Raw genomic sequence first — 26,017 nt, 5'->3', positions numbered from 1 at the left:
CCTACGCCTGTAGTGAGATGACCTCCTCTTATCTCCCAACGACAAGACATGTGCAAAAACAACCTATTCCAGCATTATCAGATTCCAATCAGGACACTTTGGGGTAATTTAGAAACTGCCGACTCAGATGAGGAAAGATGCCTGGGGGGGGATGCATAAAGATGCAGCACAAGGCTTGTTAAGACAGAGCCTTATATAACCTTTAACTGTGCCACAAAAAAGTTTTGTCTTGCGTTTCCATTGCAGACTATTGACAATTGGTCTTGTGTGACCATGTTTTGTACTGTACACTGTGTCTGTAAGCTTATATACTCTGTTCAGGCTGTGCAGGTCAGAGACAAGCACCATCATCACTAACTCCTAAAAACAGACAGTCATTTTTCGAAAAGGCTGAGACGGAGAATTGTTCAGAAGAGAAGAACTGAGTGTTAGTCAAAGGGGAAAAAGTGTGTTAGTACACATGGGACAATAGCCACTGTCTGTGCCTGCCTGATCCAGTGCCATTGTTCCCCCTCTTCATTTTAGCTTCAGTGGGAAAAATACAGGAAATGTTTCACATATTAACGATAACCCAGGTCAGAGTCTCTCCGAGTGTGACATACACAAATAACAACATTGGACAAAAATGACCATGGGCATAAACTACAGGCCTGTTGACGAGAGGAGAAATCCATATTAGGTAAGATGAACAGTCAATGGGGATCATTTCTGCTCAGCAGCCTGTGACCCCTTTTATCATCGCCCTTGAGCACCAGGATGCTTCTCTGGTTTCGGCTCCTAACAACAGGCTTATGATATTCTTAAATATCAGAGTTGGAGCATTTTCAAAGACACAGAGGGAGGTACACATGACTGTGCAGCTATCACTCTCTGATTTGATAACCATCCAAAACAAATTCAGTTGGGTGAGGGGAAAGGATTTGCAGAGGATAAGAGTCTTATGGTCATGATTTAAGTCCTAACATTGAGACACGTGTCTTTCACTATTGGCTTAATCCACTCAAAGAAGGAAAGTGAGGAGAGGGGGAGAGAGGAGAGAAATGACTGGTCATGCCAGTCAGGGATTACAAGCTGATGACCAGCTGAGGCCAGAATGTGCTCTCAGCAAGAATCAGGGTTATGAAACTGATCCTGACGTTGCCCTGTGCACAGCAACGTTTAACAGAAAGTATAATGTTCAAACTCAAATAATACTAGCCAGTAGGCTGGCATTTTTATCAAATAGCTGAGTGCAGCTTTGCATCCAAGGGTCCATGTTTGCAAGCTCTGTGTTGACCTCCGTGTCTCCTCCAATTTGTTGTGTCTGTTCCACAGCAATAGAACTGGACCCCACCTGGCCCCAGTTAATCTGAATATGATCTGGACTGAGCCCGACTAGGGTTATTGTCAGGTCTCAGTTAGTAGAAACCACAAGGTCCCATAAGGACCTCTACACCAAACCAGTGGAAGAGAAACCGCATAAAAAGAAGGATAAATGAGCCATTTGTTTGCTTTGACTGAATTCTTGTTTTAGTCACATATTGCCCCAAAGGCTGATAAATATTCCTCTTGTTCAGTGTTTGACACACAAAACCACAGATTTGCGCAATGTGTCCCTGAGATTGAAAGTCAGCTCCTCCGTAAGGCTCTTCTCTGCATCTTAAAACTGAAGTTTTTTCCCCCTCAGAGACATTTCAAGTTCTTTATTGCTGCCCTTGCAGACTCACAGGTGGTGAGGAGAGCGACAAGCCAGCGAGAGGTGGAGAAATCCTCCATTAATGAAAATAGAGTTTACAGGCAAGGGTGTGTCATTGTCATGTAAGGTTTCCTAGGATTTCAATAACAAAACAAAACAGGGATTTTTCCTTCCCAAGAAATACCTATGGGTATATTTGGACCTTGAAGAAAAAAAGACACGTTTTGAAACAAAACAGAGCAGGTCCTTACAACTACCATGTCAAATAAAACAACAAAGCAAATTTGCAGCATGGCTTCACATAGAGTTCAACTTTGGTGAACTTAGACTGTTGATGTCACAGGCTCAACCAATAGCATTAGTTGTGTGGTTGACTCTCCTTGGCCATCATTGTGCACCAGAACAGAATTATGATATTCTTAAATATTTGTGTTGGAGTATCTCCAAAGACACATGGGGAGGAACACATGACTGTATAGCCATCAAACTCTGATTTGATGACCATCCAAAGCAGATCCAGTTGGGTGAGGGGAGAGGATTTGGAGAGGATAAGAGTCTTATGCTCATGATTGAAGTCATGATTTGAGACACATGGAGATGGTGTAATCTATAGAAGAGCTGCAATTAGTAGGTGATTACTCGATCAGTTGATTTCACCAACACATTTCTTATAATACAAATATTATTCATCTAATATACACACTATACAAGTAGATGCCTTCACAGAACCAAATCCCTGGACTTTTGTTTTGAAACAAGCATTGGTTTTAGACCTGGTCATTAAACTAGCAGGTCTTACCTGAATTACAAGCTCACAAGAAAGGGGGGCAAGGGAGAGGTGGCCTTATCTACTACCTGAGTTTCAGTCCTGTCTACTGGTAAAAAAAACCAAAAGACATCCCACAAACCTCACAGCCCGAGGGCAGTGGCAAAGAGAGTTGGTGAATAAAGCTTCCTATGGCAAAGCAAATACGCAACATTGCTTTGTATGGAGTTCAACTCTGACCAGTCATGTCACAGCCTCAACCAAAAGCAATGACATTCGTGTGGTTAATATCACTTGGCCATCATTGGCTATAGTTTTCATAGTGAGCCAAAATGAAATAGGCCCTGATATTAGCTTCGTTAAACCAGTTTTACTTGCCGGACATGAAAATTATAAAGTGTCCGAAAAAAGACAGGCTGCCTTTCTGGCAGGAGAACAGCATTGAACATAAGTAAATGGAATGTACAGACGATACAACTAATTTCCTAGTCTGTCACATCCTGCACTGCCCACATTCACCAAGCGATGATATATAAGTTGCATCGGTGCTTATCATTTGCCTACTTTCCCATATATGTGACCGTCCCCTGTCAAGTCAAGAGGAAAGGGCACTATGCTTACCCGAGTTGCCCAATAATGTCTTGCCCAGACTTTGGCTGCTGTGGGCCCATATTCTAATCGTGTCCGTAGTTGCATTAGTAACAATAACCCACTCGCTAGCTGGTTAAAGCTGAGTACGCCCACAACGCAACTGATTATACTAAGACAGATTTCCAAATATACTTAATTGTGATATTTGTAGGCTTTCTTTTCGCTGTCCAAGTCTGATGGCCTTTATTTTGTCGCTAAGATCTCCAACTGACAGTGACACTTCGGACCTCTGAACTACCACACTGACCATATGTCCCAGACATATGGCTGGGGGAGATTACATCAATTTCTTAACAGGAAGGTGAGCTGGTTAGCCACTGTGCTTGCTTGCTAACTTCTTTACTGTTTTTTCAGAAGGAAATAGTCTTTTCAAGTACTGTGGATAAAAAAATGCTCTGTCTATTTTGTTGAATAGAAAAACAAATCTGTCTTAGGAGGGACTTGTTTTTTAATTTAGTTTTTAATCTAGTTTCCACCATAAATTGTTTTTTTTATTATAAAAATGTATTCTGGAGCAATAGAGTTTTTTCTAATCACAGATAAACAAATGCAATACAGCAGAGTGAATAACAGAAGAAAATAAATCAGCTTTTGCTTCACAAATTCATAAAACTGCAATTTAGAGTCTGTGCCAGTTAGTGGTTTAAAAACAACAATTATGATGTTTAGAGTATCATATTTTTCCTGCTGTGTCAGCAGAAACAAGAGGAAGTCAAACATCTATTTCCCCATGGGATTAAAATTTGTCCTCATGGAGAAGCGGCGCCAGAACAGTGCAGTCCTATTCAGTGCAGTCCTATTCCCACAAACACACACAAACACACATAACGCCACACAGTGACTCCACACAGAAGCAGCTTACAGATACTGAAGATCTAACAGGCCTATAAATCATTGAGGACTTTACAGCTCAATAAAGGATTCCTGTAGGAAGCAATCTCCATTACCGCCTTTGCTTGACTTTGTGTGGGGGACAAAGCACTGTCTGTGGCCAGTGCAGAGCACATTCTCTATGTTGTTGAATGAATGGTAATTGTAACACCTGTTAGTATTATGCATGGCCATAGCCTGTATATAAATGAAGCAAAAACATTCCTGGATACAAACGCTGCCATCTTACCCGACGGTCGGGTATCCACACTCTAAAAGGGATGAAGCTGTGGGATCAAGGTCCCATCGTAACACACGCTCGACCAATGGTGAGTCAGTGTCAACTGTCAATCGTTATGTTTCACCCTGTTTTATAGCATCAAGAAACTAAGTAATTCCACACTTGAGTGTGATAACAACTACCTAAGATGAAAATAATTATGATGTGTATTTTGACGATTAAATTTGGTCTTTGTTCCATCCACTAACATAGAACAGGCGGGGTTTATGAACGACACTGCAGCCAGCCACCATGGAACAATCAAGACGCTTTGGTTTCACTTTACGGGAGTGGTCATGTCATTCAGGTTTTTATATACAGTATACGTGTATGTCATTTACCACTATGACATGTAAATTACAGCTACAGATGTCATATTCTGTCACACCATCTGAATAATGTATAAAATGCACGCACGCACACGCACACACACAGAGAGAGAGATTTTCTATCTCCCACACTTTTCAGAAAAAGAAAAAACAAACAGTGCCTTCATGACCTAAAAAGATAGTTGATGTAACATACCATTTCTCTCCCTGCGAGAAATTGCAACTGTAGAACGTAATGAGAGGGCAGTGCAGAGTGACATTCTGTCAGCTCAGCAGACTGCCAAAAGACAACTGAGCTAAAACCATGCAGGAAATGACAGAGCTGACATGTTTGTGCCCGTGCAGAAAAACAAAACTGCGAAAGCAGGGTAAACGGGGCACTGCAGGCACAAATGAGAGCATACTCTAAATGTTGATGTGAGGAAATCGTTAAAGTGACGCAGACGGGTCTAGTAAAACAATACTGGAATCTATTATGATTGATCACTGACAGTGGGAGAGGAGGAATGCAGAGCTGATGGATGCCAAAGAAGTGAATAGGCTGCTTTGACAAGACCAAGCCCAACACACGGGGCGTGCGAGACAGTCTTACTGTAGACATGTGGCAATACTGCCTCAAATTATGGTCTTAGTCTTTCTCAAAAATTACAACCCAAGTCAGATGGCAAACTATCAACAGAGTAAACTACTCAGAAGAGCGCATGCCTCCACCAAGGGCGAACAGTCCCTTTTAATTCAATCATGCGGCACCAAATTTCACAAACTCATAGATATAATTTGACTAAATGTGTCTGATCTTTTTCAAAAAGATCTGTAAATGGTTCCCTGGGAAAATGGTGAAAATGATGAATGTTTAAGAAAGAACAAAAATGCTCGATCCACCTCCTAGTCCAGATATGCACTAAACTTTACTGGGTTCTTTCCTGGCAAATACAGAATCCTTCCACCAAGTTTCGGTGGAAATCTGTTAAGTCATTTTGAGTAATCTTGATTATAAACAAATAAAACAAACAAAGCAGCAAAACAATTGGAAAGGGATGAACACATAACCTCCTTGGCGGAGGTAATTGCAATATCTGCATGAAAATGGAAGGGAAAAAAAGGTGTGTCCACCTTGTAGCAGAAGATTGCCTACTCTACAAGATGAAACAAGTTGCTGTTCACTGGTGCTGCTGAAACTCAGTTCAGTCTGTAATTATCTCAACAGTCCAGGGCGGGGGGGCAAACAGTTAACCCCAGACAAAACTATACCCTCCGAATGAGAAAATAATGTAGATGAAGAAATGGTGTGAGAGAGATCAGTTTGCCTCCGACAGAGAAAGGATGTGACTTTTGCCACAGTCTGAACATGGGCTTGTGGCAAAGTTCAACATCAGCTATTGATCTGCCATTAGTCCTCTGCATGTGGCCCCTGCCTGCAGAGGATGGACCATGCTGCTTATTGTGCATTACCACCCCCCAGAGAGGAGTGGACAGAAACAAAGCATCGATTGCACTGGTCCGGCACGCGTGACATCTTGCTGCCAAATGCTCTATTGTCCATGAAATATAATAGGGGAAGAGGGGAGTGGGGAGCAGAGGACACCCCCTCCCACCCTCTCCCTTTGTAAATGCAAGCATGAGAAGGGTTTACAAGCGTGTGAAAGCCACGCCAGCACAGTGAGTGTGGTCATGCTGGTTGTGGTTGTACACACTGGAGAGATGAGGTGGAAAATCCGATCAAAACCTGAGTTAGAGATTCAATTAAAACCCTTATCGTATATAGGCGCCACGCTGAATGTATGTATATAGAGAGAGGTATATAAAAGGTGACCACCACGGCTCTTCACAACAGCCTCACATTTTTTGGTTTCCTGTGGTGTATCGCCTAGCAACAGCGCGTTGCTAGGATGGCACAGGCTTGCCAGGAAGACGACCACTCTCCTCATCACACAGCTGTCAGCCGAGTGACGTGGCAGACAACCACGGGGTTTCGACGGGAGTCTCAAACTTTTCACTCCCCCGCTGTTCTCGGTGTCAGTGAGCGACTCGTCGGACCCGTCAGACGTGTGCACGCAGAAGCATCCCCACCACCAGCAGCACCACGGGCTGCTGAACTCACACACGCCTCAACAGGAGTCAGTTTACGCGGCGCTGCTGTCACTCCGAGCGTCAAGTTCACATTTCCGACTGAAGCACACGGACGCTTTCTTTGTGAAACCTGTTGTTTCAGTGGTTCCTGTGCCCACCACTCTGACAGCTGTCCGATTCCCAGCAGCTGTAGCTAACGTCCACACACACACACACACACACACACACACACGAGTTATAAAGTAGCGTCAAGTAAACGCTGCTTGTCATGTTAGCTACTAGCTTGGTTTAGCCAGATTAGCAGTGGCTAACGCCTCCGCAGGAGATGCACACAAACAGACCAAATACTTACTTTTATGTCTGCCCGAACCCCACGACTGTTTGGCGATGCTGGGGCTCCGGATAATTGCCCTTCCGGCGGATTTCAAAGCGTCCATGTCTGTAAATCCCCCCCCTAAAAAAGTCTGCTGGGCAAAGAGCTCCGACGAGCGCCCCTGGTTCTTCTGCTGTGGAAACACTCGGCTCGGTCTAAAACACCGCGCTCCTGTCCAAACTTTGTTTCGGCGTTTCTTTCCTCCCCTCCTCCTCCGCACGGTTCGCTTTCAGGCGACGGCTGCGGATCATGCTCGTCCCCCTGGGCGGTGTCATGTATGTAAATGAGGCGGATAATGTGCGTGACGCCCGTTTGAGGAATCACGCGAGTGGAGAGGAAGAGGGTTGTTGCAGCAGCGGAGGTGGCGGTGCTCACATCCCGGGCGGGCGGTGCCGCCTCTCCCCCTGCAGCCGCTCTGCTTCCTGTTTCGCTCCTCCAACACACACGCAGCTCTTCTAGTGACAGATTGTTCGGCAGTCGCGTCACGGCCACTGATTGGACCTCATGTTTAATTCCACATGGCCTCTTCTGTTCGGAGCTTCTAAAACCACCGTCTGCTCTGTGGAGGTGCGTGTAATGTCACGAGTGGGTTGGAGGATGGGGCCAATTCCATTCACCATGTAAAGGTGCTAAACTCACATTTATACATATAACCCCTTTAGAATGTCAGGATATTATCCAGAGTATGCCTGAAGGCAGCTTTAGTGACATGTAACATGTAAACTTTGATTTATGTAGTTGAAGTTATTTTTCTTCTGATTGAATCACAGCAGATAAATCTGCATATTATTCACTGCAGTAAATTGAGAAATTCCAACAATGCTGTTGTGGCCCACATTCGGCCCCCACATGGAATGATGTCACTTGGGCGGTTTGCTCATCTTCTGACCATTTATTTTGGTAGTGTTCAAATTATCTTGTTTTAATTTGATTATATAATTTATTCATACATATGTATGTATTGAGACCCTACCAAATACTTTTGCAAGCTCCCTTGCCCAAGAATAATTATTTGATGAATTCCAATTAAAAGTTTGTTAAGTCTGTAATCAAACATGTTACCTCACATTTCTATAATTGTGAATAATTTCCTTAAGGCAAAATACAGAAATTCTTACTTAACTCACATTTTATTGTCTCAGCAATGTCCTTTCAATGCCCTTTTTCCAATACGATATGATATGGTGCACACACTGAATATAATACCATTATTTTTCTGAACAAGCTCTGTATGTAACCCTGATGAAACCCTACCCTCCTCATTCCGCCCCTGGCCAATATCATCTAGTAGAACAGCTGCATGGCAGACGCTCTGTATCAGTGAGTCATTGTTCACAATCGAAGGCCATAGTCAGAGCTGAACATCTGCAGTCGAGGTGGGGGGGTCTCCTGATGAAAAATGTAATTAATAGAGTTAGGGAGATGTAGACTGTTGACACAAATGTCTCGTCTCACAGCCCTGCTGAGAAGACACCGTGCTGACCAGCCAAGAACAATTCATATCACAGTGACATATATATATAGTAAAGGACAAGCTACAGTCAACTAACAGCTACTGTGACGGCTGAAGCTCAAAATGACTATAGTATAGTTTCACTCTCTGTAGACAACTCTGCAGTATGCTGAGGCTTTTTAATATTGCAAGAAATATTATAATTATGTGCCGGTGTGAAGAACAATCATACATTGAATGAGTATACCCATAGTACATGGTAAAAGCTCTTTTTTAGTGTTGATGACCAATCAAAGCGCTTTGCAGGATAGTTTTCCCATTCACACATTCACACACACACATTCACACTGTGCATCTCTACCTTCTGGTTAGTGGATGACCCGCTCTCCCTCACAAAGTACCATATGTTCAGTCTATTTAGTAATTCTTTGATAAGATCATAGTGTTATCACAGTGTTGTTGTTTGGGTGGGGTTGAAAAATTTCACATGATTCGAAGTAGAGCCCCATCTGATTTGGATTTTTGGGAGCCAATGCCAATACCTATACTATGGAGTAAAAAAAAAAATTCTGATACAGATAAATCACCCATTATGTTTTTTCAGTGAATCCTAAGACATTTTTTTATCAAACCCTTATGACAAAGAAACGTGAGGCTTTATATTTTACAGTATAAACATTCATTTTATTAGATTTATAACAGTATAAAAAGAAAACACAAATAAATGTAAAAAGTAAACATTAATAGTTTTCATATCGGAAAACAAAAATGCAGATACCGATATATCTGTGACAGGATCATATTGTCTGATTTTTAATCGGCCAACTGATTTATCACTTGTGCTCATACGGAGCCTGATTTCTACTCAAACCTTCAATGATCTTCCTCCGTCACACTGGAAGTGAACCATGAGAGAGAATGGCTTTCAAAAAATCCTGCCGCACCAGATTTCACTGGAAGCTCAGAGATACAAGCTCAACAGGCTAATACGTCCCCAGGGACATATTATAGTCAACTCCACCACAAATACAGAATTTAAAGCTCAGGCAGCAGTGCTTAAAGTACTGGTTGTACTTTGCACAATAATAATAATAATAATAATAATAATAACAATGGATCTCGTTGAGAACGATCATCACATCAATGTGGTGCTGTAAACTCAGTATTCAGGCAGGTGCATTCCTTATAAGTCAGTTTCCTGGCCGGCAGCTATGCCTCACTGAAAGGCTTGAGACAAAAGAGTGCACACTCCACCAGTAAATCTGCCCGATACTGAAGTATGCAAGACATATTTGGGCTTTTAAAGCATCACCATGGGGAAATACTTACACTAGGTGTGTTTGGCGAGAAAAATCAATGAGTTTCTGCCGATGGGTAGAGAAAGAGAGAGGTGGGGACTATTAGAAGGTTGCTCAACATTCAGCAGAGATGATTCTTCTCTCTGAAGGTGAGTATAAAAGACCAAATACGGGTGATTTATTCACTAACACAAGTGAGCAGCCTCACAGTGAATATATCTATACACATCTATTCACACCTGTGCTGAAAATTCACTATATCTCTCGTGATCAGCTGAGAAGACCATTTCAGTTTTAATCTGTTTCAACGTGTTCCTGGTTTTCCACAGGGATGGCTACAGGGACAGGGGGGATGGAAAGTGTATTTCCACCAAGGAAACTGCTTGCGGACTTTATGTTAATTGAGCAGGTCGAGAGAATCACCTAGGATTGGCTCATTCTCCTCAAACAGCCTGATTTGCTGTAGATTTGCGAAGCCTAAAGGCAAAACTGTGCCAGACATCAGCGGCTAGAAAAGACGCATTATAATCTCTTAATTCCACATGCTCCATTCTGCCAAAATAGTCAAATCATGTGGTTCCAAATTGAACCTCAGACAGCAATAATATACTGACTGTAAAACAAACGGAGGCCTAACCCTACTGCAGAGATAAGGAGTGAGGAGCATTGCTCACTGCACAGGTTTATCAGGTGTATTTTTGGGAAGACTGGCATGAGACAGAATGCTGAGAGAGCTTCTGACATGTACCAGCATTCTGTGTCCTTGGCAGACAGATTCTTTATCTCACTCCAAAATACTCTGTGCATGAACAGGGTTATCACTCAAAATTCAAACGTGACAGACCAGAATTGAATCTTTTTTATGGGTCCATCGCTGGAATCTCAGGACCAGAGGTCAGCAGAGCACAGAAACCCCCTGATTGTGATTACATATGAATTTGAAATATATAATTATCTTTATAGCAGTTTTTCCAATGGTGCACAACCTCATTTACCAAAGAGCCCAATGCTGCTGGATAGCACTGGAAGCACCACTGATTCACATGTTTTGACAAGCTGTGATTAGCCACTAGCACGAACACATTTCTCATAAATTCCTTTTGTCTGAGCTGAATGGGATTTTCTGGTTTTGAAAAGAGGGATTTAGTGGTTCTTGACAGCTAGTAACCACAGTGTGTGGACAGAGATTATCTCTTTTAACCTACATTATACAGAGGGACACTGCATCCTAGTGGTAAAGAGAGGACAATGCGTCTTGGTGATCTTCAGACTAGAGTGTGTCAAAAAATTATTATCTCATAAATACTTTTTAAAGCTTTTTGGGGGGGGAACTTATGTCAGATCTGTCATAACAATCCACATTTAATATGTAACTTAACTTTGAGTATTTAGCAATGCATTTAATTTGAGTGAAGTAATAAAATGATTTATGAAAGATGACATTAGAATAAAATTAAACTGATGGGCTGACAGTGTTTGATATGTAATACAGGAATGGTTGAGATGGCTTAGAGGTGAACTTAAAACATACATACCATTAAATTTAGGGAATCAGATGAGAAACATGATTTATAGTTAGTTTCATTTCTGACAAAATCAATCAGTGACATCTTGTATTAGATCCCCTTAATAACCAACTAAAAGAAAAAAAGATGTTGAGGTGTACAAATCTGTAGTAATACAAACTCGTATTCAAAGCTGAAGAAGTGTTTAAAATCAAGACACGTGGTTCGGGGGAACAGCAACAAACCGAAAGAAGTCAATTTGCAAGAAAAAAAAAAGTTTATTCCTTGCAAACCTCACAGAGCGAGCACAGCCAAGGTCAGACCTGGGGAGAAACAGAGCAGCGACTGTGGGCATAGAAAACAAAAAACAAACCAAAACACTTCTCTTAACTTTCTAACATCAGTTGACCCATCAACTGATTAAACTGTAATTTTCGCAACTTCTTTTTTTTCATCCCAGGAGCCAATGTCAGCATTCTGGGCTTCTCCATATACAGTAGGCGAAAACCACACGCACAACAGTGATCATTTCAGATGACAGCGAAACCACATCAGACTTAAGCGATTTTTCTCCCTGCAGGAAAATAACGATAATACCAGAAACAGGAGTAAAGAAAGCTGCTTTTAAAAAAAATAAACCAGCCACTTGCCCGACAGTTGCAAATACTGTAACATTCACAAAAGGAAATGTTTGACTTTCTAGTCCCTTACTTTTAACTACACGGTCTACTACAAGCAGGTGACCACTGTTCTCTACCTGCTAAACAGATACTTCCATTAAGTGATATTCAACTGGATATTTGACAGAAAAAAACAAATGTCAGCCAATTTATTTGCAGTACATTCTTGAACACATTACTAGAAGAAACGAGCATTCCAGTCTTGGCACACAAACTGAAGTGGAAGATTAATAAATAATAATATTTAACTGTTAATATTCAAGTTGGCATTTTCCGATGCTGTGTGTACATTGCACAATCCATCTTTATAAATTTCCCTTTCAAACAGCGTGTGTTTTCTACAGTGCAACTTTTAGTTGAAACTCAAAAAAAGAAAAAAGAGGGAGCGATGGCTTCAACTGAGGGAGTTGGGGTTTAACAGCCGTATGGATGAGCTTCCTTAGAGACCTGTGTGCAGTAGACTCTTTGGTAGATAACATCATGCCAATATACTGACAACAGGCAAACAGGAGTACAACGAAATCTATTGGTTTTGGTGCTTACCACTTTATCTGTTAACTGCGATGTCTATAACAAAATGGACAGAGCTGCCCTCCAGGAAATTGGCCCGAAAACCAAATCGGCTTCTGAAGGTAACTTTGTCCGTCTTGATTGGGCGAGGTCAAATTCTTATCCATTCCACCTTAAGCCAGATGCTTCACAACTAATTTGGGCTCGGTCATGTCTCATTATCTCTCAGTTTATGTCCTCTACTCAAGGCACTGTGATCATGACAACTGGAGAAAGACGATGCCGAGTACTGAGAAGCTGTGCACTTGCAGTCTTCTCTTTCTGCACTTCTTCAACTCAAAAACTCTTTCAGAACATAGAGCAAACATTTAGAGCTGCTGGGGTTTGTTTCTTTTCACAGTCTGTTTCTGTTTCCAACATCAGATCTTTTCCAGCTTGTTGAAATCGTCACTTGAAAGAGAAAAACCCCAAAATAAACAATTTACCACCAAACCCCAAAGCAGCGGAGGGCCGGTTTAATTTGATGTCTGATTGTGGATTGAAAGAATAAATAAAACATAACAGGGGAGAGAGTCTGTGCCAACTTTGCACTACATTCTTCTGGTTGTACAGATGTTGCCTTACTACCTTGTGAGAAAAAAAATCTGTCAAAAAAAAAACAGGATACAAGTCAAGCTGTATGATGATGGAGAACTCTTGCCTTCCTGATTTTAGGAGGAAAAAAAAAAAAAATCAACCAAAAAAAAAAAGGAAGAAGCTATTCCCCAGGACCAAAGAGCAGGTAACAGGCTGCAGTGGGGGGAAGGGAGAGCAACAACCTTGAGATGAAGGTACATACCCGATTCTGTGAGGTTTCACTAGACACTTAAGAGAAAAAAAATCTGGGACTTCCTAGTTGACATGTCCATTTTAAGTTTTTTTTGTCTTTTGTTTTAACTACAACAAATACAGTCACACAATACAACATCCTTCTGACCTGGCGAGGAGAGAACAAAAAACCCCAAGAAAAAACAACGTTCTCAGCCACAGACATGCCGAGCAGATTGGAAGGTGGTGGGCCTGCAGGTGAAATAAAAACTGACGAGAGTATGGATGGAGGGGAGGAAAGGATGGAGGGGCGGGACCAAGCGTTCACTTTTTCATTGGCTGGTAAACAGAGGCGTTGGGGTCGAGGCCGGAAGGATTGGTGTCCATGAACTTGGAGGAGTAGTGGGGGGCCACGGGGGTCATGCTGCTGGTGTCGGCTGTGTAGGAGATGCTGGGCATGACGGCCATCACTTCAGCTATCTTCTGCTTCAGGTCTTTAATCTCCTGGTCCTTCTGCAGGATTTGACCTGGAAGAAGACATTAACAAAAACAAGAAGTTAAATATATGATTACAACCCAAATATTATTTGTACGAGTCCTCACACTCTAAAGCCGTTTTCAGACATGGACTCTGACCACATCCATACTACTCATATGATAGGAGCCTAACAAATCAGCAAGTTTCCATTCAGTTTCCAAACATCTCGGTCCAGTGCCCATCCAGATTAAAAAGCTGCCCAGCAGTCTACAAACTAAAACAGGGCTAGGAGCATTTCCAAACTTCTCCATTCAGTGCTAAAACTCTGTAGTAGTGTGGACGCCAGACGTAATTGTTACAGAGATGATGCATCGTCAAACAAATCATTCGTATGGATGTAGCCTCAGTTGCCTTTCATATATTAAGAACACAGCAGGAGATTGTCCACATTCACAACAACGGGAACATTCAAGCGAGGGCGGGCGTCTGGGCAGAGCATGGAGGAGGTAAGACATGACGTATTAATCCGCTGCAGTGTTTTTGTTTACAGCATATCGACATCGGCGTCAGTTGTCATTTTCGTCAGGGTCTTCTACATGTATGGCACCTCATTTTCGACCTGAAATATTTGTATTCTTCCAGTTTCATGTCCATCTAGTGTTAGTAACGCCATTGACCCGCCCACTCAGTTGCTTCCTAATATCATCTGTACATTTTCCTGCTGCATTCTCACATGGGCTTACTCTGACATTTTCCTGACATTTTACTAGGCAGCTGGCAGGAAAAGTTCCAGAAAACATCCATGTCTGAAAGCAGCTTCAGTATCATGTGTGAATAAACATTTCGTCAATCAGCCGACCTTGTGCTATCTCCAGTTGTCTCTTGGCATCTCCCAGTGCAGAGAAGAGGTCCAGTTTGATCCTCGTCTCTGCACTCAGGCTGTTCTCCAGGTGCTGGGTCTTGTCCTGCATGGCTGACAGTGCTGACATCAACACCTCTGTGTCTTTTTCATTCTCCTTATATTTATGAAGCTCCTGAGGAAGAGAAGAGAGAAGTCCGGAGGTTAGTGTCTGTGACTGGTTAATTAAAAACACTGGCGACTGAATGTTGTGTTGTTGGTTTGTTTAGCAGACATGTTGGTAGCACTGTGTAAATACCGTCTGACAAAAAAAGCTGTTAATCATTGACTGACTTCTCTTAGAAAGTGTATTGACAATATTGTAAAAGCTATTGGCATTAAGAACTGAAAACATAGGCATCAACAAACCAGATCCACGGTTCATGAATTCCAACTCATGATTCCATAAGCAGAATTAAAAAGATACTTAATAAAGTTTGAAAATCGAAAAATAACAAGCAAACTGTAACTCACCTTACAAAAAAATTACACATAACCAAAATATAAAAACAAATGACTACATGCAAGTAAAACATTTGTGGAAAATGTAAATAATCTTTTACAAGTGCTTTCATTTAAAATTATATATCCTCACCTGCACCTTCAATTCAAGCTCTCGGATCTGGTCCTCCTTTAGCTTGATATCCAGTGTTAGTTTCTTACACTCTGTTTCTAATTCAGTGATTCGCCGCCGCAGTGTGTCTGTGCACTCCCCTCTGTAAAAAAGTATGAAATAAAGTATTGAATTACATTAAAGCTAAAAAACATCACACCTTGAAGGAAACAAGTGACAAGTCAAGAGTAAAATGGTTGAAAACTACCATTGTAACATCAGATGTGCACGTACCTGGATGCTGCTGCTAGTGCTACTGCTCTGGCTGCTGTGGCTTCCTCTAACTTCTTTCGCTTTTTTTCCTCTGCAAGTTGTTTCTCAGCATTGGCTCGAGCTTCCTGCTCTGCTTTGAGCCTCTTCTCTAGTTGGCCCACGGCCTGTTTGTCCTTTTGCTTTGCCTGCACAGCATTATGAAGCCTGCAAGTGCAGAGGCACACGAGTACATAGCATGAAAAGTCTACACCAAACTGTAAGATTCTTCTAGAAGATATTTCCCCAATCAGAAACTAGTTTTTGAATTTAAAGCATTTCCACAGTAGATTATGTAATGATTCTTCTGATAAAGACTGCTGTTTTCTTACAGTGACGTGTGACAATGAGCACCACTCACTTGTTCTGAAGCAGCTCATTCTCCTGGCGCAGTTGACCCAGCTCAGTGCGTATGGAGCGCTCTGCGCTGCCCAGTGAGCCAAGCTGGCTGCGCAGATCCTGCTCTACCTGCCGGCTGGCTTGCAGGTCCGCCTTCAACTTTTTAACATCCTGCTCCAATCTGTCAGAGGTGGGAGAGTTAAAAGAGGAGACGCATTGATGTGCTGCTTACATGACATTAGCATGATCTTTAGAAAATACATAGCGCTGCTGCTGTAAGCACAGATCAAGTTGAATTCCAAGAACTATTACACTCTAGTAACAATACGTTATATGTATATGTATGTAGCCAGGGATACAAGACTCTTCATGTTTTGGTCTATACAGACCAACCCTTCATTGTGCAAAGGTTTAGATCACAGAAGAGTCTCACAGAAGCAAAGCTTTGCCTGAATTATTGTTGTTGCCAAGGCCATCTCATATTTAATATAAGCAGATTTATGAATTACATGAAAAGACTATCTTAATTAAAATGTTAATGAGTTAGAGACACAGCCAGATACACACCTAAACTAGAATGTGATGCTACAGATATTGTTATATGTGGTATGTTTTTCCTATCTGCTGTCAACTCTGGCAGTCACCAAGAAAAATGTGCAACAAAAATCCACTTTTGAAAAGTACACCATTGACAAAATTCAATATAAAACATTCATAAGGCAGGAGGCACAACAACAATGACAGACATGGCACATTGTGGCCATTTACATATTAAATTGTTTGTCACCATCTACTAAATCTACTTTTACATCTGAGAAATAACCTGAAAAATAACTAAAAATCAACAATGTTGCCCACATTGGTTTGCAAACAGTGAGATTATATTTTTTAATCACCCTCAGTCAAATTATGTCACACCAGGAATATGTCATCTTAATGACCAGCGTTTTCCATTTTGTCCTCATCATTTCATCATGAACCGAATATATTTTTACACTTGTGTCTCGTATAGATAGATTTTTTTTACCATTTCAAATAAGTAAAACTTTAATTCATAGAGCTGTGTCTATGACCTTTCTGTCATAATGTGGAGCCCCAGGAGAAATCCTGCCACATCGGTGTCCTGTTGCACCCTCAAAGATTCTATAAAGCTTTTACCGGATGTCTTTACCCTCTCATGATGTTTGACACAACATGAAGCAACTGAGCTGTACATATTGTTCAATTATTTATTAGTCACCAAGTACTTGGCAATAAGAACCATCAGTTACAGCCACAAATAGAATCTAATTCTGTGGGAAACACTGATGACCATCTGTTTGCTTTGTGCAGGTTCTCTTACATCTTCAATGGCCTCAACTTGGGAGGTTAGCGGAGCCGATTTCAGTATTTTAAATGGACTTGTTTTGGCTGCATAAAGCACAATCAATTTCTGAGACTGTGTTTGTCTGCTCCAGGTACACAAGAGGTCAAAATGTAAATGGTGCGGTCAACAAAAACACAGCAGTGACGCATAAAATAAAAAAAAGCACAAAATAAACAGCAGGCAACAAAAACGTTTCAGTCAATGATACGGGTAAAGCAGCAAGCAATGTAAGAAAAATTACAATCATGCTTTAAAAGTACTGCTATTGAACAGTTTTGTTTCTGTATTCCTTCCACATCAGACCCAACCACACTAACACTCCACTCTTGACAGAGATATAATGTAAAGTAAGAGGATAACACCAAACAACAGCAATGATGCAGGTTTCGATGTTCATGTATTCATTGGCCAAACATTAGTATATTGACTAGTATATTAGTCTTAATGAATTTGCATGCTCTTCTTACCTAACAAGTGCTTCTGGCTTGCTCAGCTGGTTGTTGGGGATACAGTTGTCCGTGGGATCCCTGTGGGAGCCACCCGACATCCCCTTCCCCACCGATAACTTGTGCTTCTTCTCGTTCTTCCCCGAGGAAGAAGAAGATGATGGTGCAGAGGAGGGCACACTGCCGTTGGTAGCACTATGGCCACGGGGCGAGGAGTTGAGCGTTGCAGCATTGCTGCTAGCGTTTTTGTAATTTTTGGAGGAGGAGGAGGACGAGGAGGAGCAGGAGGAATTGTTGTCCTCTTTAAGCAACAGGTTCTCTGTACTGCCCAGCTCTGTGGCCAGTCTCTTGTTGTTCATATGGTTCTCCATATACTCCATCTCCTGGAGTTTAGAGTCCACTGATGATGGCAGGATGCTGTTGCTGTTGTGCTGCTTTTTAGTCTCCCCGCCGCCCCTTCCCTCTTTCCCTTTTTCTCTATACTCTAGTTCTGGCAGTGGCGCAGATATCTTTTTATTGGCTGGGGCGCCGTTCTGTGACACTGGAGGTGTGTCCACTTCCGATATTCCTTTTGCTGCTGCTGCAAGAAAAAAAGAAATGAAAAGGTGATATGTATGAAATATATATGACAACTGTCTTGAGACTTCATCTCAAAGAGTCTCCTGGTATATCTGACAAGTGTGTAAATCTACATCTTTCATATTTTACACACGACTTAATATAAGCAGTGTGAGCAAGGGCACAGGATTCACATGTGTGAGATGGACAGACTTACTACAAATACAAATGCTACCACACAGCCCTGTCACATTTCAGTGATCTTTGCCTTTTACTTACTGGTTGTCTAGTCACAAATCATATGCTGGCTACAATTTTCCTACTTACTTCCCAACATATTGTGGTCGAACACCATTTTGCTTATGAAGGTTCGTAACTGAGCGAAATAACCTGGGAGTATTTAAGTGGCAGCCATAATATGCGCTATTTAAATTCTCTAAATGATAAAGAAAGGAGTTTCAATATTTCCTCACCTATCTATTTTAGTACAGAACAATCTTTTTTGAAAGGAAAGGACAAAATGCCACCTCATAAACACATTGGGCAGCTACATTTAAAGTGATGGGAAATCATGCATGCATGGCAGTTGTGACTAGACAGATCCATGTAAATATAAAAAACAGAATAGCCGTTTTATTCTCCTGACACGATCCAGAACTGATGTAAATCCTCACACCATCGTCTGAGCCCGATTTCTTAATGTCACATTTGTTCAGTCAGGAGTCATTTTCAACAATAAGCTTATTGAAATTTTGGTTCACAGTATCGTCATTTCAATCCCCCAGTTGTGGAATGCACAAAATGCTCCACTTATCAAATATATAAAAAGGTCAAAAGCACTACCAGGAAACTCTGTCTCTGAACATCATTTACTCTGGTCCCTTGCTCATTTAAAAATTTTTTTAATTCAATTATTATTACAATGGCTCAACTTACTTAACTTGTTTATTCCTCATGTCATTTATTATTTCAAAATTTCAGTCCAGTTTCTTCCCCTAAGTAACTGATGTTTAAATTTTCCCTCTGTATAAACTGAAAATATCAACTATTATGTCATTCTGTTTTAACTTTTTCAAGAATTGTAGATGTAAAGCACAGTTTGTCACTAGGCAGTTGCAGTCTGTTCGTAGCTCAACGTAAACTAAGTGGGAGTAATATTGGAGTAATGTCAACAGAGAACTTGATAGACGTATAGTTATGATGAATAGTTTGTTTTTAGGGCCTACATTTGTCATCATCCATTAAAATCACATGAGCAGGACCAAAATCTGTTGAGAAGAGTCATTCCCAAATTAAACATTAAACTTCACATAAATCAAACAGACTGTATTTTCTCAACCTTCATGTTTCACAATAGCTGTAAAAACTTTAATACTTTTTCTGTATCATACATTACTGTATATTTTTTACACAATAATGGGGGAATAAAGTACCTGCTATAGATTTTACAACAATCTTCAATGACTGATGCAAAAATAACTGGCAGAACTTACGGCCCGTGGATGCGTCATTACTGACTCAAGACAGCGAACTATCCGGACACAATACATGCCTATTTCAAGACATGTCCATTTTGTGATTTTTACACGTCTAATAAAACTGTGTGATTTTATTATCCAAATCTCATATGAACCTGAACCGTGTGCACACAGTATGAAAGGCACATGGGTTTGAAGCCTACCTTCTTCTGCTTCTCGCTCTTGCCTCTGAAGCATCTGTTGCTCTGGAGGCAGAGCCTGCTGCAGGAGCTGCATGTAAAACTCATTCTCCTTCTGCACCTCCTTCTGCTTGCGGAGACGCATCTTATAGCTCACGTAACTCTTGAAGCCGAAGCCAAGCGTGACCACTGGGTATCCAATGCTACAAAGAAGGACATAAAAAAAGACACTTACAAGTCGACCCTTTGATTATAGTTTGAAGGGAAAAAAAGGAGTCATGGAAACATTGCTGCAGAAATTGACTCATGTTATCAAACTAATAATTCTGCTTAATTCTATGTAACCAGTTCAACTTAAGGCATAATACAGGCTAAAAAAAGTCAAATCCAGCTGAAATGTAAATGACTCCTCGGAGTAAAATTATTAAGCCCTCTTAGCCTTATACAATACTGTGTATGAATATCAATGTTCACTGTAGAGTACTCATTTCAGCCTCCTTCAGATCACATGAAAGTGCAGACAGACCAATAGGCAGGATACAGCAGTTCATACTTGCATAATAAGCTATGTTTGAGTGCTTAACTCTTTAAGATTTTCAGGAAAATCAACCCTAAACTGATTTATCATGAAATTCAGCAAAGGGAATAAACTTAGAGGCAAGTGGCCCACAACAATGTCACATCACTGACCTCATGAAGTCAGAAACGAGTGAAAGAATCTCTGTGTTTAGATAAAACAGTATTTCCTTCACATCATTCCTCAGCACCATGGTGACAAATTCACAGTCGACGCTAAACTCAGACATGCCTTTCGATCAAAGCGGGCCCTTCAAGAACAGTGTGCTGCCGCCCCTTGTTAAAACAAAACAGTGGCTCACCAGTGTGCAGCAAACGGACGACACAAGTCCACGTGGAAGTTCTTCAGGTCCTTGAATCTGATGGCTGCCTCTATGTACACAAACAGTATCCATAGAGACACTGTGGGCAGACAGACACCTCTCTCTGAAAAGAAAAGCAGTATGAAAATGTTAGAACTGGGCATTAAATTGTGTTCATAGTAAAGAGCAACAACTAGCAAAGCTCGCACAGAATACTTGCCATAATTAAAAAAAATTCATAAGACACTGCCTAAATCATAATTTTATAATATTTTAGATCGAGAAAGGCTTTAATTATTTTCTCAGTGACAGTTAAAGAATTTGGCATAAAATGTATTGATTCTTTTATTTATCGTTAGTTTATAAACCATACTAAAACAACAGGTGCAATACTGGTTGTAAAGACACTGATAACTTAGGCCATAAGATGATGTTGCAACCACTTCAACTGTCCCAACAGACAGTGGCAGGGTCATTAGCCTTGATTAACATTGGTCTGCCTTTGTTTACCTTTTCTGTCCCTGCACACTTGCAGAGACAGAAAAGGTAAACAACAACTGGTAAACACTTGCTGTGATCGCTTCATTGCAGCATTGCCTCTGAGCCCTTATGACAGTGTGGTCACGATAGAGACATTATCCACTGTCTCCTTTGCTGTAAGACTCTCACACACCTTTACCTCCAGGCTGTGTAAAGGTCAGAAATGTTAATACTTCTATGGTTGTGAATGTATTGCGAGTTACGTTGGAAGACTCCGAAAGCAACTGGTGACCATTCTGCGTTTCTCCCTCCCCCAACTGGCATGAGGATTTCAATCTGACACCTGGCCTTTGGTCAACACAGGGGGATACCACTAAATCAGAGTGACAACTAATCTGTGGAGCGCAGCTCACTTACACACACCATGCAAAATTCTATGAAGCAAAATGTGAATGTGAAGCAAACTACTTTTCACACCTGCTTTTCCCAGAAGTAGGAAGTAGAAGCTCTAGAAATTACTCTGACATAATAGGAGGATTTATCTTAAATGTCTTTTGAGAAAATAAAATGAAAGCTTGGGTCAACAGAACATCTGTAGACACAAAGGTCAACTTTTGTTCCTGAATTACAAACAAGCCTCTCGGAATGTCAACTTATCACTGGCATTTGACAACTTCTCCTATGCAGCATTAGAATAAAATAACAAATGTCAAGACATCTAAACAGAAAAGGGTCGTACCTGTGTGCCAAACATACTGCACCCACACATAGGTACTGGCAGCGAAGAATAGCCATTGCACTGGGATGAAGAGGAGGCAAATGATGTCCGAGGTAAACGCCACACACACAAAGAATACTGAGAAGGCCTGTAAGTGAGAGGAGAGGTGGTTACAATTAACAAAAAACATAAGCAGGGAAGAGAGATGTAGATAGTTTCTCTGTTAGTATTTCACACTCAGCTCAAAAAAATTACAATGTCAGCACATGAAGTATCAAAATTTAAACCAAAAAGAAAATAGTTTCCAGGCTGACAACTAGTGTTTAATTGTTGGACATCAGTTCACTGAAGGATCATAGCCCTATCTGTATCATTTGTAATGGGAGTGATCTCCTCCTGGGTGATTAACTCCATATTGAAGTTATGAACAATTCTACAGTGAATAAAGAAATATTAGGTGTTTGTTTCTCTCTTGCTACATCTTTGTGAGACATGGACGCACGAACACACGCACACCTACACAATGCATTTCAATGAGAACAAGATATCCAGCATCTGTAGTGGACCAATGGATATATAAAATTAGGATATATTAACATTAGGATAATTTTTTTAAGATTTACAGCGAGAGTAATGTAATAGATATAGAGAGTAATCTATAGATATATCAATATGTATGTCATGTCAGATGAGAAGGACGATCCAAACAAGCAGCAAACAAGGTTTGTTGTTTTTGAGTGTTCATTTCTAGCGATGAACTACCGATACGATCTGATTTGTGACGTTCATTGTATACCTGCTGCAGCACTTTCTGCCTGCTACATTTGTAGATGCTTTCTCCCATTATTCTGACTTCCAGATTCTCATAAAGTGTCTCCTTCATTTGCTTGGATTTTGGTGTGTCAGAATGAATGCTCTGTTTGTTATTCTATGATTATATATGATGATAATCATCTGACATTTTACTCCACAAAATCCCTTTTCCTCTTGTATGATGAGGTAAATCACTGATGATCTTTACAAGTACATAAGAAATCTGATTATTTGGAGCACTCAGGTAAGGCATGAATTCACTGCTTTGAATCATAGCAGACACAATTTAAGCTTATTAATAATAATAATAATATGGCATATTACAGCAACACGTTGTATATATTTTTTAATTTTAATTTTTTGTGTACAGGCATTTGGACTTGTGGTGGAATGATAAGTCAGGTTTTATAGCGTGTGAGACAATTGTCTACAATGTGATTCTGTCTGTGTGTGATTTTAGACATAACAGAAGGCTGAAAAGGCAGTCCAGGTCTAAACTGCTCATATATGTGTTGCTTCTTTTATACTTGTGCATAACTAACAACGACTTAGATGTTTAGTCAGACATTTGTCAGTAAATTGTTAAAGCGAATAGTGTGCTCCAGTATCTTATTTTGTTTCTGTCTGTGAGAATTAGTCCTATTTTTAGCACATTGGTTAATACTGAGACAACCAGCCTCTATTTGCAGAGGGGCTGAAGCACAACAAACTCCTTCTACACCTTAGCATTTACGTTTGTTTGGAGCTCTGATTCAAACCTGCCTCCAAGCAGGAGATGAATCCACCAATCATTTTAGTCGACACTCAGGTCCACCAAACAGTTTATATATGAAAGATGTGTGTGCCCTCCACTCTGTGACAAACTGTAATTCATAACATACTTCTTCGCATTTTTTTAAAGATGACAAACGTTTCTTCAGAAGGCATAATTCCAGTCTAACACTTTATACTATACTATACTATACTCACCAGCCCCTGGTATCTAAAGGAGTCGTAGACACTCCGGATGAAGAGCCAGAACGGCCAGAGGTACTCGAACCTGAACTCTAGTACAAAGTCTGCCAATAGCACCAGTGCCCACACCACCAGGAACTTCAAGTACAGGAAGGTACTGAAAAAATGAGCAGAAAAATTTGATGACATGAAATGTTTTGAAATGCAAAAACACCACAACCTTCAAAAGTGTGTATTTTCATATTGGCCATGTGATTTGTCCTGATAAAAAAGGTGCTCATCTTTACCCTCATGAGTCATTAAGTTGATATATCAAAGAGATTGCACTTGATTGTGGGTGGGTGTTGAGTAGAGTGTAAGATGCATGTCTCTGGAGCTGCTGTTTGACAGATTAGGTGCTTGTGTGCGCTGCACTTAGTCTAAGCTGCTTATGTTAAAAACTGCAACTGAATACAAGTATATGGAAATGTAATAGACTTCTGCAGGAATTCTGTAAGAGGCCCATGTCTGCACTTAGGCATTATCTTGTGTGATGCTGCTTTGAACATTAGGACATGACAATAGTTGTATTATTTATTCAATTACTGCATTTCTTAAGAGGTGTTGAGGTAGCACATGCCCAGAGAGTGATGATGTAAATTGCTGCTGGCTCTTTCCTAGTGTCACAGTTAATAGGATAGATTAATTTGATCTCAGTTGACATGTTTTTGTTGGAACAGTAAGACCCAGAAAGTGACACAGTGGGGGTGTTCTTTGAGCTCCAAAGCATGATGGTTGTGTGATTGAGGGGGGGGGGCTTCTGCTCAATAATTCAAGGACTTCCCTGCAACTCTGAGTCTAGATGCCACATGTGTAACAAGTGGCTTCTAACGCTTGGTTTATCAGACACATAGGAAGTCATAAAGATGTAGCACCTGTCAGGTGTAGCTGTAAAGACAGTCAAGCCAGTTTAGTGTCCAGATTGACTAGTTGTAAAGCAAGCTCAACAGAAGGCAGGTTAACTGGCTGCAGTCTTATCGTGTTTACAGTTAATTTTAACATGGGTTTGAGTATTACTGGACGAGAAAAGTGTGTGTGGTGAAGTTGGCAATGAGCACAACAAGCTGCTGTGGAGCTAGCCAACAAAAGTTACATTAGCTAACAGGGGGGCAGCTAATTCTGACAGAGCTAGCTGATGACAACTGACGACACATGGGAGGCTGTTTACTGAGTATCATAAAAACCTTATTTCATACAGTAACGCTGCTGTTACAGAGACTGTGTGACATGGTTCATTACGGACTGTATTGCGGCCTAACGCCGCAGCTAGCTTAACAGCTAACGGTGCCTTCCAACTGAATGTACAACCATAACATACCGCTAGCATACATTTGGCTAATACTAGCGGCTAGCTAGGTTAATAAAGAGTGCTAACGGCTGCAGTTAATTAACACACGAGTGTTAATGGCAGTCAACCCCACGCTCTGCAGATACTAAGCCGCGGGCATCTCCATTCAGTGGCCCTCGTTTGAGTCGTGAAGAGGAGGACCCTCCGCCAGGCTCCATAGAAGTTACCTGCCGTATATACCCTCGGTGATTCGGTTCCGTTTCAACGGCCGTCGGAGTTTGCTGCAGTCCGCATTGCGCCGCTTCATCCTCCTCCTCTTGGCTTTGGCCTTCGAGCAACCGCTGTAGTCTTATCCAGTTTTCTTGCGTACGCAGACAAAAACAAATGGATAAATGAAGTCGCTGTGGTTGTGCGTCGCTGTTGTTATTTTTCGCTCCCTGCTGGAAACAAAGAAATAAATAAAGCACTCTATTCGGGAACCTCCTCTTTTTCTCTCGGCGCAGGCTCAATAAGCCTCGAGCCTTCGCGCTGTGTTGTACGTTACGTGCAGTTGTCAGACGGCTGGAACGTCCAATTAATGTCTCCGCCGAGGCCGCTCCGTGTGACGCATCCGGGGGTGAGCCACTCAGGTCGCACCGCGGCCGCTCGGTCACTTCCTCTCTCCGCCAAACGCAGCGGGACAGAGCGAGGAACCGAGGGCCGCTGGGTGAGGAGCGTCTCCCCCCTGGACCAATCGGGTGTCTGTGGACAAATCGGGCACCGACGATGGACCAATCAGCTGCTCCGGGAAGGCGGGCTCAGTCGTAGAGGTCCCTGCTTTTGGTTTATTATTGTGAGCAGGAAAAAGATGCGTTTTAGAGAAAAAATACACTTTGTGCCAAACAGAAAAATTCAAACATTATAACAAACTGGGGTTTATTATATTTACTGACAGATTTGGCCCATGGTCATGTGCGCTCTCCATGGTCATTGCTAC

General features: G+C 41.4%; 2 protein-coding genes across 4 annotated transcripts in view; both read right to left on the bottom strand.

Moving 5' to 3' along the window:
* ldlrap1b (low density lipoprotein receptor adaptor protein 1b) overlaps nucleotides 1-7,448 on the bottom strand; it is a 35,347-nt gene extending 27,899 nt beyond the window's left edge. Inside the window, exon 1 of one of the 2 annotated variants that reach the window (XM_034576290.1) lies at nucleotides 6,994-7,448. In XM_034576290.1, coding sequence (XP_034432181.1) covers nucleotides 6,994-7,078 — 85 coding nt within the window. In that variant the 5' untranslated portion in view covers nucleotides 7,079-7,448. The remainder of the gene's footprint in view (nucleotides 1-6,993) is intronic. The other variant, XM_034576291.1, reaches the window with a different exon arrangement.
* Nucleotides 7,449-11,528: 4,080 nt separating this feature from the next.
* maco1b (macoilin 1b) lies at nucleotides 11,529-25,707 on the bottom strand. Of its 2 annotated transcripts, none has more exons than XM_034576275.1 (11): nucleotides 25,269-25,707; nucleotides 23,730-23,871; nucleotides 21,969-22,095; nucleotides 20,750-20,873; nucleotides 19,896-20,074; nucleotides 17,678-18,236; nucleotides 15,867-16,025; nucleotides 15,491-15,673; nucleotides 15,239-15,359; nucleotides 14,605-14,779; nucleotides 11,529-13,794 (listed from the first exon to the last, which is right to left on the bottom strand). In XM_034576275.1, the coding sequence occupies exons 1-11, from the start codon at nucleotides 25,346-25,348 to the stop codon at nucleotides 13,592-13,594; spliced, it is 2,052 nt and encodes a 683-aa protein (XP_034432166.1). In that variant the 5' UTR covers nucleotides 25,349-25,707; the 3' UTR covers nucleotides 11,529-13,591. The 2 variants fall into 2 exon arrangements, with proteins under 2 accessions (XP_034432166.1, XP_034432167.1); XM_034576276.1 differs by having other exon boundaries at nucleotides 12,936-13,794; nucleotides 17,678-18,233.
* Between the last annotated feature and the right edge of the window lie 310 nt (nucleotides 25,708-26,017).

Source organism: Hippoglossus hippoglossus, chromosome 22, assembly GCF_009819705.1.
Source record: "Hippoglossus hippoglossus isolate fHipHip1 chromosome 22, fHipHip1.pri, whole genome shotgun sequence".
Lineage (NCBI taxonomy): Eukaryota > Metazoa > Chordata > Actinopteri > Pleuronectiformes > Pleuronectidae > Hippoglossus > Hippoglossus hippoglossus.
This window is presented reverse-complemented; position numbering and strand designations above follow the sequence as displayed.

Excerpts from the sequence above, each read along its gene's own strand:
- maco1b (XM_034576275.1), bottom strand. The coding sequence starts at position 25,348 with ATGAAGCGGCGCAATGCGGACTGCAGCAAACTCCGACGGCCGTTGAAA. Across the intron at positions 18,237-19,895 it reads AGAGCGAGAAGCAGAAGAAG|CAGCAGCAAAAGGAATATCG; the intron begins GTAGGCTTCAAA and ends TTTTTCTTGCAG. Across the intron at positions 14,780-15,238 it reads AGCTTGAATTGAAGGTGCAG|GAGCTTCATAAATATAAGGA; the intron begins GTGAGGATATAT and ends TCTCTTCCTCAG.